This window comes from Larus michahellis, chromosome 1 (genome assembly GCF_964199755.1).
Source record: "Larus michahellis chromosome 1, bLarMic1.1, whole genome shotgun sequence".
Lineage (NCBI taxonomy): Eukaryota > Metazoa > Chordata > Aves > Charadriiformes > Laridae > Larus > Larus michahellis.
In genome coordinates this window covers 128370253-128386010 of record NC_133896.1, presented here as the reverse complement: position 1 = coordinate 128386010, position 15758 = coordinate 128370253, and the positions used below count along the sequence as shown (strand labels likewise).

Sequence of the window (15758 nt, the reverse complement as noted above, 5' to 3'; positions counted from 1 at the left end):
ATTAAAAACCTTGGTAGAGTAAGAGGTTGAGTCCACAGTTAAGATTCATATGCAGATTCTGGAAGGGCTGTATATAAATGGAGCAGTTACTGAAGCTGAATCAGAAATCACTTGATGCTATGTGTTGATTTGGAGGCTGCAGTAAAAAAAATAAATTCTTAGAACTGCAAAGGGAATCACAGGGAATCCTTTGCTGAGCCCCTAAGTGCTTTCTTGGAATTTTCTGGAAAGGGAAGATCTTTCTTTGGACCATGACGACATCTACTACTGTCAAGGTAACAAAGTTAAGGCAGGTTACTGAATCTGGGCCTTAGGACTGAAAATGTCAGAGGCTATCTTCAGACTTATTAACTCTTACTAGAAACTGTCCTTAATGTTTTTCATTAAAGAGCTTTCTTAATGTTAATAATTAGTTATAGGCCAACTCAAGCTTTAGAATCTTTGTCAGTACAATGTTTTAGAGTAGAGTATTAGACGCTTGCCGTACTAGTCTCTATTTCAGCTAAAATATAAATTTGAGCTTTCCTCTAAGATGAAAATCTGCACTGGTCACTGCACAACAGTAAGTCTATTAATGCATTCTGAACTAAAACAACATTTCCAGTTAAATTTACAATGATTTTTTAACTCTCACACATACGGACACATGAAAAAAATGCTATTTTGAATTAGCCACAAACAAATGAGTTAAAAAGAAAAATGAAAAAAATGGAACAAATTTTCCAAGCTTAAATGTTTTAGTCCAGCACACACAGAATATGAGGGGGAAAACAATAAGCAGGGATGTTCACTAGAAGCTAAGTTTACAAACATTCCCATGGAGGATATCTATTCACCTGTCGTCCTTTTGGTTGTGTGGTCGATGGCAAGTCCTGCAGAATAAAGTCAACCCAGGAGAAGAAATTTTCATTTTACTTTTTAAGGGTATACAACACCATGTGTTAGTGATTCATACAACATTACAGTAAAATGGTAAGTCAGACAAAAGTATAACGCATTGACCCATGTTTAGAAATATTTTTTTCTTAAAGAAAAATCAAACCCAGGCTGTTTAGCAGCAAGCTGAAGAAAGCAGGTAAAAAGTTTAAGCAGATAGAGAATGTGCTTTTTAATAAATAACTCAGCATCTTCAACACAAAAGCACCGTCAAGTGAAAGAGGCTCTTTATGTGAATGCCTTTTCCACTTAATACTCAGTCTTGTTTTTAAGAGAAGGATGACTATTATAAATATTAAAAATTATTATTAAAAATGTATATGTGATTAATTGTGCTGAGGAAAAAGATTGTAACTACTGATCGTGTTACAAATTCAATTAAATGCACAAAAATTTCTTAAATTTTTCTTTCACAATTATTTTTCATTGTATTAATAAGCACTTTACCTTGTGGCAAATAATTTCTAAGTTGTAGCTTTTTTTTAAAGGAGTAATTACTCAGTTTTGGGTTGGTTTTTTTAGCTAGTCCCATGAACTCATGATATTGGCAGCACTCTCACTGAAGAAACTTGTATGTACAGTTACTACATTGGTCCAAACAATGACAAATGATAAACAACACAAATTTTGACATTAATATACTTTAGCAAAACAGGAGATCAACAGCACCTTTCTACCTGAATACATACGAAACAGAAGTACTTTGTGTTAAAGATGTGATGATAATAGCTTGGTTTGTAGTGCAGTTTAAAGCCACTTCCTTTTGCTTTTCATATCCAGGCAAGGCTCATATTTCACAAAGTATGTGCACGTACCACAACAGCAGAGGGCACACCAATTCGTTAACTCAGATAGCGGAAACCAGTACACGTTCCAGAGGTCTCTCAAAACACAGAACTTAAGAGTCTAAAATGTCTTGAAATACCAACTGCACAGTTATTCTTTCTTCAAACACTGCTTCCAAAGTTCAGGATGGAAATAAAACTTCCACTTTAAACCTTTGCTTAGTTTTGAGGAAACTGCTAACGATGATTTAAGGATGACTGAAGTGTCACATTACAGTTATTAACATTTAATTCACTATATGGCTTTTAATGAGAATACGTTGGAAAAAAACCCTTAAAAAAGAAAATGGGGAGTTACATATGTAACGACCTTGGTTCTATCAGCAGGACAAAATTTTCCACTGACCACACAATAAGTATAACAGTAATGGCAGATGAGCACCAACAAAACTTTCACACTTTCTCCGTGTGGAACTGGAAATCTTACCGAAACAGAATTGTTAGTGCTGCTATGACCATTAGCTGGGGACTGTCTGGATGTAGAGGGGGAATCTCTCTGAAATAAGACACAAGGTTCATTAACAACACAACACTATCACAGGAACACAGATATATTTAAAAGAACAGTTACATCCACAGCCTTAGAACCATTTGCTTAGCTGCTTCCTCTGTGAAAGTTTCCAGACGATAAACTCCACGAATCTGAAAAGTTTTTCCATAGTTTAAGACTCAGGTTTGACATTTTGATATATCCTAGGTAATAACTATTTTTACATTGCCTTATAAGCCTATATAAGCCACCTCTCTTAGCTCAGGCTACCAGTGTGGTCCTACACTTCGGTGAGCAGACAGCAGACGTGGGGTGCGTACCGGGGAATTCTACAGAAAGGATAATAGGAATTTCTGACCGGGTCTTGCAGAGGCAAGGACGTCACTTGTAGAGCAGTCTTTTTCACATGCCATTTTGACTGTATAGTACTTAATTGCGTAAGATCAGATAATATAGATACTTCTTCAGGAAATAAAATAATTCACTTATACATAAAAAAAAAAAATTCCTACCAAAGGAATTTTGCAATATAATATTCCATGTCAAAGGTGAATTTAGGAATGTCTGGCGATTTTACATAAAGTCAAGGACAGCAGAAAAAAGGGCTGAACGGGTTTTCCAAGAAAACACAGTTATCCCTGTGTGCCCTTTGTGAACAAATCAGAAACAAGAATTGGAGATAAACTGTTCACGCAACAACATTAAGCAGGTAGAGGTCCTCTACTAATATTCTCTAACTTATACTAATTATGTGATGGCATTCATAGCTACTGAAAAACATTAAGAAAAGTTAAAATGACAGGCAATACTTTATTAATCTTGCTGCCTGTATCCTTGATGTGTAACAAACTCATTTAGAACTTCTGCACTTTTTTGTGGACTCATTATATATGATTTCGTAGAAACGTCCATATATAGCTATCTACATGCTTTTAACACAGTTGAGGACAGACCTGACATTATTATGGCTATAAAATCATTGTGGTTCCAAGTATGTAGGTCTGTATACTTCTGCTACATGCATAATAATACAATGGTCATTTGGCTCCCACAGTTATTTGCAACTGGGGGAAATAATCTCTAATTCTATTTACAAAAATCACTCCAGCATAACAAGTTCAAAATGTTCAAATGAGACCAAATAAAGTTATTCATTACTGAAAAAAAAAAGAAAAAGAAAAGCCTAAAGGAACTGTAATTCATTTTTTTTGTGTGTGTACAGGATTAGCAGCATCATCTTTATCAAATGGCAGCTAGGAGATACTTCTCTCCAAAAAAAGCAGTGACTTCCTTCTTTTATAAAAAGATTTTCTGCTTGCTCTGCAATTCTGTCTCTGCAAATTTCTCATTTTCAAGAAGAGGTGAAAAATTCATTTTCCTTTTTTTTTTTTTTAAACCTAGTTTATTATGATTATGGTCATTGATGGTTTAGCAAGGGAAAGCTTTGGAAAGTGTTGCAAGCACCCAAGTTATTTAGAGAAAAACAAGTTTTGAAGTAACTTGGAGGATGCCACTATTTCCAGACTCTCTTGAAGGCTCTTCTGCCTTTGAAAGAAATTTTCTTTGTTTGATAGTGACAGTGTTTTGATTTGTATTCCTCCAACAATTCCCAACAGAAGACAGCATATTACTCAAAGCAAATGTTCACCAGAACATACTGAGGAAAATACACATTTTTTCAGTGCTACTGGTGATTTCAGTACTAACTGTAAGGAATCAATCTATCAAGCTAGTCAAGAGGCATATGTACAATTTTTAAATAATTAGGCAATTCAGACACAATTTCAAAGGCATTTAGATTCCGAATTTCCCAAGGACCTGGGTCTGTCTTTCAAAAAAATACCAGACTCAAAAATTAAGAGAAAAAAACCTGCAATTATTCACAGTCTAATCAGTCAAATCAATGAGTAGAGAGATCCTTGTAGAATGCTAGGATTGCTTAGAACTGGTCTGAAAAAAACTTCATCTTTCGTTGTGAGTTTGTTTCTCCAGTAAATCAGAAAAAGCCCTACTTCTCCTGAGGATAAGAGCAGAAAAACACTTGGAGGATCCAATGATTCTGAGTAATGCAGAAGTGTTATCATCATATTTCAGTATAACTTGACTATCTAGTCTTCCCAATCTCGTTTAGCCCCTAGTGAAATAACAGAACGGCAGTCTTTTGGATCCTTGCTCTTCAGTTCAAGCACCGCAGCTGAAGCCTTAGAGGAAACAATCACAATTATTTCCAAATGATGCCAAAACTAGTTTCCTGTTGATTCCTTGTTCTTAGGTGCGGACCATGAATGATAAATCAACGCATTTGTGATGCAGTTCTATAGCAGAAGTCAATTATGTCTACTAGATGTGGCCTGATCAAATTAGACACTAATGACAACAGTTAGATTAACAGCACTGTTGCCAGATCCACAAAAAAATAAAAGAAAAAAAAAAAGAGAAAGACTTTCCAAAAACCTGTGAATACATTTCAATTTCAATCTTGCTCAAGGAACCTTTCTGGAAGTATTTTTAATAAAAATGCAGAAAGGTTTAAGACTGTAAATAGTATTACAGGCTGAGCACTAACAGAAACATTGCAAGGCTAAAGGAAAAAAATCCATGATGATTACCAGCAGATTTTTAAAATCTCATATATATAAAGGCTTTTCTTCTTAATGAAACAACTAAGCGTTTCAGAGAGATAATGTGAAACATAAAAGACATTTATAAGGAAAGTTATTTGTAAAAAAAAGAAAAAAAAGAAAAAAGTACTTCCATTATCATTCTCACGTATCTGACACTATAAAAAGTTACTCAGGGTGTTTTGTCAGTATGAAATTAAGAATGGAAGTGTAGCTAGAGCAAAATATTTACTCAGTTGGATAAAGTACTAGCTGAAATGTATAAACAGCATATGCAGTCATCGGCCATATGAAGAATGTGTTGCAATAATTACTGAAGTTCTTATTTATGTAAGTCTGTAATTTTCTGGGTATCTGAACCAACAGTAAACACAGCATCCTGGACACTGTGTTATCTAGATTTCAGATTAACTCAGGCCATTTACCACACCAATGGCTAAGCAGGTCATCTCACAGTAGATCAGCTGATCAAATTTTTATACAAGGGAATTCATACGTATTATATTTTCATGCAAAGTCTACTCCAAGAAATAGAAAGCCTGGTAACTGAATGGAAGGCATAGGTGCAGTAAAAGCCACAAATCCCTAAAAACCTTGAAATTATCCAGTTGAGATTTTGGAAACTGCCTAGTGACACTGAACTACCATTACATACTACAGGGACAAGTCTTCCCTAAATTTGCAAAAGTGGTGTAATATTTAGAAAACATCACCACAACGCTTCTCTTAAATGCCCACAAAAGAAGAAAAATATGGCAAGTGAGATGCAAATTTGTTATTTAAAAAATAGGTTCCTCTCAAAAACACCCCCCATACCTTTGTATTATAAAGACATATAGACAGATTGCGTATAAAAGGCTGATTCCACTAATATTTAGGTTTTCTTATTCAAAATTAACAAGATATTTTGCAATCCAATGACGCAATCATGGTAGGAGCCTTAAGAAAAACCCAATTAGTGATTCTGTTTTATGTTCCTCTTCTGGTAAAACTATGCTATGTGAGCACCAGTTCATGACTGAGGTAGTGGAACCAAACATAAATTTATAGAAATATCTGAAATACTGCCAAAAAATACCTTAACTAGTAAGATTATACTAATGAAGACGCAATATCTCTGAATTTACCCTGCTAGAAAGCATTAGAAGGAAGCTTTTTGTGTCTTAGTAATATAATTCAGCATTCATTTTCAGCCTTTATCAATGCTTAAAAATTTGGTTCATCACCTGAATTATAATCCTGAAAAATTATGTGAAAGAAATTCTCTCTGAACCAAAGGAGTAGTGATGCTTTAATAGGATGATTTAAAGATGTTGGCTTTTTGTGTGCACTCATAACAGCTGAAAAACTAGCCAAAGTCATAGATGGGACTGAGCAGGTGGAATAGACTCAGGCACCTCTGATTACATGAATACTAAATGCCATGAAGTGTTGTAATTAAACAGGCTTTTTTTTTTTTCCTAGTTTTGCTGGTTTTTCCAAAGGAAGGTGAGAGTCCATTTCCCCCTCTTCTGTGAAATAAATAGTCACGAAGAATCTAAGACACAAAGCTAAAGAAAAGAGATGAACTGCTACTTCTGAAATGACACCTAGTGATATTAATTTAAAGCTGTATGCTGAATTATTTTCTCCAAATAGTCATCTCTGTAGCAGGTGTATCATTTCACCGGTTGGTCAGCACAGTCTAGAATTTCTATTTTAATTTTTTTTAAAGCCTTTACATTTAAAGAAAAACTCTTGCTTTCATATTTATACCGTTTAAGAAAATCAGCCTCATAGGTGAAAACTGTCAAACCTTCTACCTCTAAAACCTTTTAGTTCTTGTTGACTTCTATTAAAAGTACAGAAGGCAACCAAAAAGCAGTAATTATTTTCCCTTCAAACAGATTGTTCTGACAATCACAACAGCAGTTTCTGCATGTTCTAGCATCTGCTGAGATACGAAAACAATTAGGGTGAAATCACAGCTCTAATTAAGGTAAGGTGCTTGACTTGAACAGGGATTGTGATTTCACTCTTGGAATTCTAATTTGGGAACTGTTTGCGCAGTTAAGCATGTGGCACAGAAAGACTGGCATCATCTACATAGCGCATATGCCATCTGTATGCTTAAATTGGAACAGTACCTCTCAAGTAGTCATTTTCTAGAATTTAATTCCCTTCAGTTGCAATCTGGAACATAACTTTGTAAGCAGAAGGGAATTAAATGTTGGTGTACAAAAACCGTAACACCAAGTTTCTAGTTCAACAAGAACTATCTCCAAATCTGCTTTCTTCTGTAATGACAAATACCAATTTTTCATGGAAACACAGTATTAAGCCACATGTAACTGTTACAGACAACCATCACAAATTTACCTCAACAGAGTTATACAGAAACAGATTCTCCAATTAACCCTTAACAGCCCAAAGCAGTAAAATAATGTTTAATGCCTAAAAAAAAGGAGGATTGTTCCTCAGCTTCGGAACTTTAACAGACTTCCTGGAGAATGAGTTTAAATTGTAAATTTTTTTGAAGGGGCTTCCTAAATGCATGAGTTGAGGATCCCCTTTCCTATTGTTTTTTTTTGTTTTTTTTAATAGGCTGTAAAGAGTTAGTTAAGGTGCTGATGAGATGAATATGAAGGCAGGGCTGAGTAGGTAGGTGGGACCTACTCGTGTTCCGTTATCTTTGTTGTAAAATTGGTGTGCGTGATCTAACAGGACAGGCAGAAACAATTTCCCAGAAAGCAGTAACATTCAGCCATCAGCAGGCAGTTAGTTACAGGACTGAGGAAGAAATGGGATGTTTCGTTAAATTCATTACCTCACAGGATGAAGATTGCGTGCGATAACTTGGCACAATCTTAAAGGTGATACTTCCACGCATTTCCCTCTGCAAAAAGAGAAGCACTTTAAAGACTAAGACACTGAAGATAAAATCTCCAAATCACTAATGCTTGGAAGTAAAGCATCATAGTTCGAGAGCAGCAATATGTTTTCCTAAAATAAATATTCAGAAAAGCTAACATGGTATGGCTAATTTGTCATTTCACTTATAAACAAACATTTAAATAGTCTCTCATTAATCTAAAAGGTAAACATAGATTATCAGTTTATTTGCCTGACCAGTTTTCGAATGCCTAGAACCTAGTGTATTTTAAGGTGTATTTTAAGGTGAGACATGCAGAGTTGCGTAGGTTTCTTCCATGTCAATCTTTTCTTTGTAGATACACTCTTGTGATCCACAGAGACATTGATACTAAAGTGATATTTTCTTCTCTTTCATCGTACTTGTTAAATAGCAAAAGCATATTCAGTTTCTGGAAAGCTGCATGTTACTGTACTAAAGGTAGAAATGTAAGAAATAGTCTTTCACCAGAACAGAATGCAGGGTCTGCTAGTTTGCATTTACTATAGTATAGGAATATTCATGACAAGTAGTAACTGCAGAATAGCAGCAGATTGTGGAAACATATTTGCTTAGTCATATTTTCTTAAATGACAGTTTGAATATAAGTACCACCACATGGCTGACAAGTGCAGGACTCGACCTGGGCAGAAAGGTAGGTAGATCATTTCAAGTGATCTTAGAGTTTTTCCCCTTTCTCTCTTTGGCTGGCTTATTGTGAGCCAAAAAAATGCTATTTGTCTGGACTCACTTAAGCTTGTCTATATGGTTCTGGACACAGTAAAAGGATTAGTGATATCATCCAAAATTCCAAGAAATTGCACGTAGAAAAATTTGCAAGTGTTATGGAGTATCAAACTGACTCTACAAGCAAGGCCTAAGATGGAGTTGTCCTGCAAAAAGCCAGACTGCCTGAGCTCAAAATATTTTTTTTTCTTTGCAACATCAACAATCATGAGCCACAGGAGTTATAAATTGAAAGACAGGATGTTCCAGCTATACATGAGGAACACATTTTTCCCTATGATGATAATTAAGTATTGAACAGGTTGCCCAAAGAGACACCCATCCTGTCAAATCCCTGTCCTTGGCTATTTTCAAGGCTTAACCAGACAAAGCCCTGGGCAACCTGGGCTGAATTCAATGTTGACCCTGCTTTGTGCAGGAGACTGGACTGGAGGCCTCCTGAAGTAACTTCCAACATGAACGGTTCTATGATTTATTGTCTTTGTATTTGCGTAGCAATTATACCAATAGTTCAGAAAAGTTTATTTTCTTTCACAGTGTACTCAGTGACTACACTTGGTGTAGACTGAAGATTTAAAATAAGGGCATGATCTTTATATACTAACTTAGGATGAGTAATAGGAGGAAAGGAGTAGTTTTTCTGTTATGTCTACTAGGCACAAGAGAAGAAACTCCTGCATTTCAACAAAGGAAATCCAGATATTAGAAAAAACTTTCTAAAAATGTCGAAGAGTTATACACTAAAGTCAACTGCCTGGAGAGTCTGGGGAACCTCCATTACTAAAGGTTTTCAAGAGCTGGTCAGACATACATCTGTCAGGAATGGTTGAGTGTCAATGGTCTCTTCTGTGGGACTAAATGGAATAAATAAAATGGTACCTGGAGGTGCCCTCTACCATTCCTGGGTATAATGTGCAAAAAAGACACTACTAAAAAGCAGGGGAGAGCCTGTAGAAGGCTTTAATGGCTGAACACAGGAAGACTTTTTGTTACATGCACATGCAGGCTATCAGAAATAGAAGAAAAAGAAGTCACAATGCAATTACATAAAAGTTTTGTCAAAATAAGGTAGGCACTTTTATAAAGAACATGATAAAGATTTCCGGCACTTACAAGCATTTTTTGTAGTTGTTCTACAGTTTGATTTGCCACACTGATTCCGTTTATTTCTCGGATTTCATCTCCTACATGTAGCGTACCTGCGGAGTTAAGAAAACACACAGTCACCTCCAACATATTTTACAAATTGAGATAATTGTAAGACAGTACTAATATTCATACAAAGGCATAAATACGAAGCAACATTAAAGTAAGTTTTTTTGGCTAGATTCAGAAAAGGACTTTGGTAGCTACGTATTAGTTACCAAAGATCACAAATCTGCCTTTCAGAGTACAGTCAATACACCAGCATAAGATGCCCAGGTATCCTGTAAAGTACATGGGGAAAATATCAGTCCCTCACAAGGACACTGCAAAAACCCACACATTCCACACATTTAAAAGGAGGTCACCTGCAATGTGACCTGCAATCAGCTGCAAACATTCAACAGAGACATTCAAGCAGCATTTTATCAGATGACTACTTAACGCATTTATCAGATCTAAAACTGATAAATTGAGACAGATTTAGATTTGCCATAGTTACAGTATGCATTTTCTGTATGTAAACTTGACTTCAGCTTGAATGTAAATGATTGGTGTGACTACCTACAATGTCAGATGATGAAACAAATATCTACTTAGCTTAGGAAAGTCATAAACTGACCTGCTGAAGGCTGGGATGGGAATGGCATGCTACAACATGGCTCTAAGACACTACAAAAGCTCAACGGGGAGGAGGCAATGAATTAATTAATTCTCTTCAGGATTAGAAGTAACCTAGGAGGCTCTTTTTGGATGATAATTTCTGACTTGAGTAGCTCAAGCCCACCTAATTCTCTAGCAGTTCTCCAAAAAAACTTCCATGGCTTATTATTAGCCAGTGATGTTTGCAAGTATCCTTCTCTAAATACTGTACCTAATACAATTACTACACTTAATATAATTAATCTTACTTGGAAAACTAGCAAAAGGCAAACATTTCCTAAACTAAAACATATCTATGGAAAATTACCTGAAAAAAGTCAATCAACTAAAATCCTGAAAAATCCTTAAAATTCTTTTCCCGAATCAAAATAGTAAGTTTTTCCAAAGAATACAATGCAAGCAAAACTTTCAGCTGGTTGAAACAGATGACAATCAAACGGCGTGCCTGCTAAACACAGGCACAGCCTGAACCAAAGAGAAGAATCCTGAAAAGCTCTGTTGCTATGATTCCCTTTGGCCTCTCTTCTGCGAAACAGAAGCTCACTTGGCAGTGCTACAGCAGAAAGTCCAAAGTTTACAAAAACTTTCAGTACTCTCAATAATAAGTCCTTCAGCCACATTAAATGCTCTAACAGTTCTACAGGAGCTGATCTGCTGATAGTGAAATTATAAAAAAAAGATGCACCACAATTCTTCTTCCACTCTTCAGTAGAAAAATTACTACAATTAATAGTTTACCAAATTTGAATGCAAGTCCTGCATCTGAATTTCAAATTAATCTAGTTCACATCTAGAATATTAATGATGAAATCTCTACCGAAACACTTTGAAAGTTCAGTTTTAACAGATTTTCTCAGGAAGGCATTCAATACCCAATTCTTAAAAAAATATTCTAAAAAAAAAAAATATATGAGGCTCTGTGTTGACTCTATCATGCCAAAATTAAATTGTGTTTGAAGTGAGTGTAATGGTTATTAAACAATAATACTGAATCATAAACAGCATATGCCCTAGAATAGTATAAAGATTCTTCAGCATTATTCAACATATAAATCTGATGGAATTAAATATTAGAAGGAGAATCAGACTCAGTAATATCCCTGTATCAAATCATTTCAACAGTGCACTTAAATAAAATCCCCTCTTCTGGAGCACTTCCCATTTCTGTTACTCTGATAGAAGAGAATATTGTTCTGTTCATGCCTGGAATGGAGCAGTATACAGAAAAGTTAGGAATAAAGCATGGACATTTAGCAGTAGATGATCATTCTGTTTTGGGGGTCAGGTGCATTGATAAACCATAGGAAGACATTTTCAGTCAGAAGGAAGTGACTTTTATTATTTACAGAAACTTTTTGCTCTTTATAAATATTCTTGTTGGAAAAGAGTATTCTTGACATCTTTGAATAACGAGTCTTCTGTACCATTTGTAGCTCCCATGATACCTGTGCTTAACCATCTCATTTTGGTTGCTTTTGGTTCCTTTTCTATTGACAGCGCAGTGTTTATTTAGAAGTTAAGCTATTCGTGACCTACTGACGTATAACACATCAGTGTTATAATAATAAAGAATGGATGTATTTCTGGAGTTAATTATTTCCTTCTTTGTCTTTACAAGTCAGAATGAAGACAGTTTTAGGAGGTGTGCACTCTTGCTCTGCACAGAAGTATGAGAAATCCTACCCTATTAGGAAGAAGACAGAACGAATTCTTGGAACCCCTATTCATAAACATGTTTTGTAGCCAAAAGAAAATTCTGTAGCTTGGAAAGTGAAAGGCTGTGAATGTATAATCACATTTTCACCAAGTAATAACATACATTTTGTTACAACTGAATAAACGCTATCAGGGGTATCAGTGTTTAAAAAAAATTGGTGCGAGTTTTAGATTAGCTCACTTCAAGAATGTAGCATAGGCAATGAACAACTGCTGTTTTTCTGGTGACGTTAAATGGGCAGCCAATAAGCCCTTTCTCTTCTTTGGAAATCTTTTTAAATGCCATATTGAGACCTCTTCTTAAATGCATTGTAAGAATGAATTTATGTTTAAGCAGGTATGCCCCAAAACCAGGCATCTGTGAAAAACCTATGGGTCAAGATACTGAGAGCTGCTGAGAACCCAGGCTATATGCAGATCCCCTGAAAATAATATTTATAGTATGACTAGTCTAAACAGAATCCATAGCTAAAAAGTGAATGGACAACTGAGCTAAGTTAAGGCATAGACCAAAGGAGAAAGCCTGAGATCTAAGATACAATTCATTTACTTACCCAAAAAAAGCAGACAAGTCAAAAAAAAGACGATTTTTAATGACCGAAACTGGTGTTGCATTTTCACTGAGCTCAGTCTTCTGGAAGGTGCAAGTAGATAGCATCCTTACAAGCCTATCTCCCTACTTCCAACTTCCCCATCTTTTCAATAAGGACAGCTATAATCAGCAGGACTACTGACTGACATAGAGATAGGAGGCAGACCACAGCAGCTACTACTTTGTGATTAGGAATTGCTCAGTTTGTACTTAATACTGCTAGACCTGAAATCATATAGTTCCTGTAACCTTCCCAGCAGATCTATTATCTAGTCATTACTGTTATTGCTGGCAGATTTCCATATAGCAAAATGAGACAGCAGAAACAACATTAAAAAAACCCGAAACAAATAAAAGCCACAGACCCTTCAAAGAGATATTGAGCTTATGATCACTGTCAACTTACATTTACGTTGTTCTATTCAGTAGAAATATTATAAATATAGGTATTTTTAAGGAAGTAGTGAAGCTAAGAGGCATCTAGAGCATTACCAAAATTATAAACACTTAAAAAAAGATGACGATACTACAGAAACACTGAAGTATAGTTCATTTTCAAACTAAGTTAGATGAAGCACATATAGAATGGGTTAAATTTCCCAAACTTGTAGAAATAAAACACACTGTATAATTAAAAAGAAAAGAACAAAGTTATAACAGGCATAGTTTGATTTCTCTTACCCAGTTTTAACATCTTTTAAAAGTTTTATTGCCCCTACTATGGAACACAGTCACGTGAAACAGTGCTCTGCAGAGGATCATAGCATCGGTGGAAGAGACCTTTAAGATCATCAAGTCCAACCATGAACCTAACACTGCCAAGTTACCACTAAACCATCTCCCTCAGCACTACATCTACACGTCTTTTAAATACCTACAAGGAGGGTGACTCAACAATTTCCCTGGGCAGCCTGTTCCAATGCTTGACAACCCTTTTGGTGAAGAAATCTTTCCTAATATCCAATCTAAACCTCCCCTGGCACAACTTGAGGCCGTTTCCTCTTGTCCTATCGCCTGTTACTTGGGAGAAGTGAGCAATGCCCACCTCACTACAACCTTCTTTCACGTAGTTGTAGAGAGCGATAAGGTCTCTCCTCAGCCTCCTTTTCTCCAGGCTAAACCACCCCAGCTTTCCCAGCTGCTTCTCATAAGACTTGTGCTTTAGACCCCTCACCACCTTTGTCGCCCTTCTCTGGACACGCTCCAGCACCTCAGTGCCCTTCTTGTAGTGAGAGGCCCAAAACTGAACACAGTACTTGAGGTGCGGCCTCACTGGTGCTGAGTACAGAGGCACAATCACCTCCCTAGTCCTGCTGGCCACACTATTTCTGATACAAGCCAGGATGCTATTGGCCTTCTTGGCCACCTGAGCACACTGCTGGCTCACGTTCAGCTGTCTGTTGACCAATGCCCACAGGTCCCTTCCACCGGGCAGCTTTCCAGCCACTCTTCCCCAAGCCTGTAGCGTTGCATGGGGTTGTGACCCAAGTGCAAGACCCGGCACTTGGCCTTGTTGAACCTCACACAATTGGCCTCGGCCCATCGATCCAGCCTGTCCAGGTCCCTCTGTAGAGCCTTCCTACCCTCAGGCAGATCAACACTCCCACCCAACTTGGTGTCGTCTGCAAACTTACTGAGCGTGCGCTCAATCCTCTTGTACGGATTGTTGATAAAGTTATTAAAGAGAACCGGTCCCTATACTGAGCCCTGGGGAACACCACTTGTTACCAGCCACCATCTGGATTAAACTCCATTTACCACAACTCTTTGGGCCCAGCCATCCAGCTAGTTTTTAACCCAGCAGAGTGTATGGCCATTCAAGCCATGACCAGCCATTTTCTCCAGAAGAATGCTGTAGGAAGTGGTGTCAAAAGCTTTACTAAAGTCTAGGTAGACAACATCCGCAGCCTTTCCCTTATCCACTAAGCGGGTGACCTTGTCATAGAAGGAGATCAGGTTAGTCAAGCAGGACCTGCCTTTCATAAACCCTTGCTGACTGGGCCTGATTGCCTGGCTGTCCTATATGCACTGCGTGATGGCACTCAAGATGATCTGCTCCATAACCTTCCCTGACACCAAGGTCAGACTGACAGGCCTGTAATTCCCTGGATCCCCCTTGTGGCCCTTCTTGTGGATGGGTGTCACATTTGCTAACCTCCAGTCAACTAGGACCACCCTGGTTAGCCAGGACTGCTGACAAATGATGGAAAGTGGCTTGGTGAGCATTTCTGCCAGCTCCCTCAGTACCCTTGGGTGGATCCCATCCGGCCCCAGAGACGTGCGCATCTAAGTGGTATAGCAAGTCACTAACCCTTTCCTCTTGGATTATGGGGGGTTCATTCTGCTCCCCATCCCTGTCATCCAGCTCAGCGGGCTGGGTACCCAGAGAACAACTGGTCTCACTGTTAAAGACTGAGGCAAAGAAGGACTGGAGATGAGAAAAGATGTATGTCTGCAGGATTTGCTATAGTAGTGAAAACTGAAAATAAAGATTACATATCTAGGCACAAGAAATGTTTTTATTTCACAAATTGTTTAATAAGCTTCAACATCAAAAGTACAAAGACGCTCAGGAATTGTGTGAAAATATATGGAGAAATTTAAATTTTTTGTTGGAAAAAGCTCGTCAATTTTTGCAAGGAAAAGTATTGTAACTAGTCTAAGGACTTTTTTTTTTTTTAAAAAAAACCAAAACAGGATTAAATAAGTACACCTCCAGGCATTGTTGGCATTTCAATCTCTTACTGAGCTCTACTTCCATCATCCTAATTAAGGCCTAAATGAAACATATTGGGCCTTCATCTCAAAATGCTTGAAGATATCTGCAAATGGAAGGTAACAAAGGCAGTTAACAGGACTCCATTCAGACACAGAGGCACACTACTATGGAATAGTAGCAATCAAAATGAGGAGCATGTACCGTTACACGGTTTGTAGAAAATTATCTACATAATTGTGTTTGAAGACAAAACTATTTATGACACATGATTACCTTGCCGGTGAATCATTCCTCCGTGCATAATTCTTGCCACAATGCAATGGTTCAGCTCATTCATTTTTAAAGTGATTCCCTACAAAAAGAAACGTTTATACCCTTAAAATAAGATATTAAGCA

General features: G+C 37.1%; 1 protein-coding gene across 11 annotated transcripts in view; it reads right to left on the bottom strand.

Moving 5' to 3' along the window:
* CASK (calcium/calmodulin dependent serine protein kinase) overlaps window positions 1-15758 on the bottom strand; it is a 223053-nt gene that overhangs the window by 22048 nt on the left and 185247 nt on the right. For 4 of the 11 annotated variants that reach the window (XM_074603622.1, XM_074603595.1, XM_074603604.1 and 1 more), the window contains 4 exons: window positions 15636-15714; window positions 9643-9728; window positions 7699-7767; window positions 837-872 (listed from right to left, as the gene is read on the bottom strand). In XM_074603622.1, coding sequence (XP_074459723.1) covers window positions 837-872; window positions 7699-7767; window positions 9643-9728; window positions 15636-15714 — 270 coding nt within the window. Of the gene's footprint in view, window positions 1-836; window positions 873-2208; window positions 2278-7698; window positions 7768-9642; window positions 9729-15635; window positions 15715-15758 lie in introns of all 11 variants that reach the window. The other 7 variants (XM_074603629.1, XM_074603639.1, XM_074603647.1 and 4 more) reach the window with 2 other exon arrangements.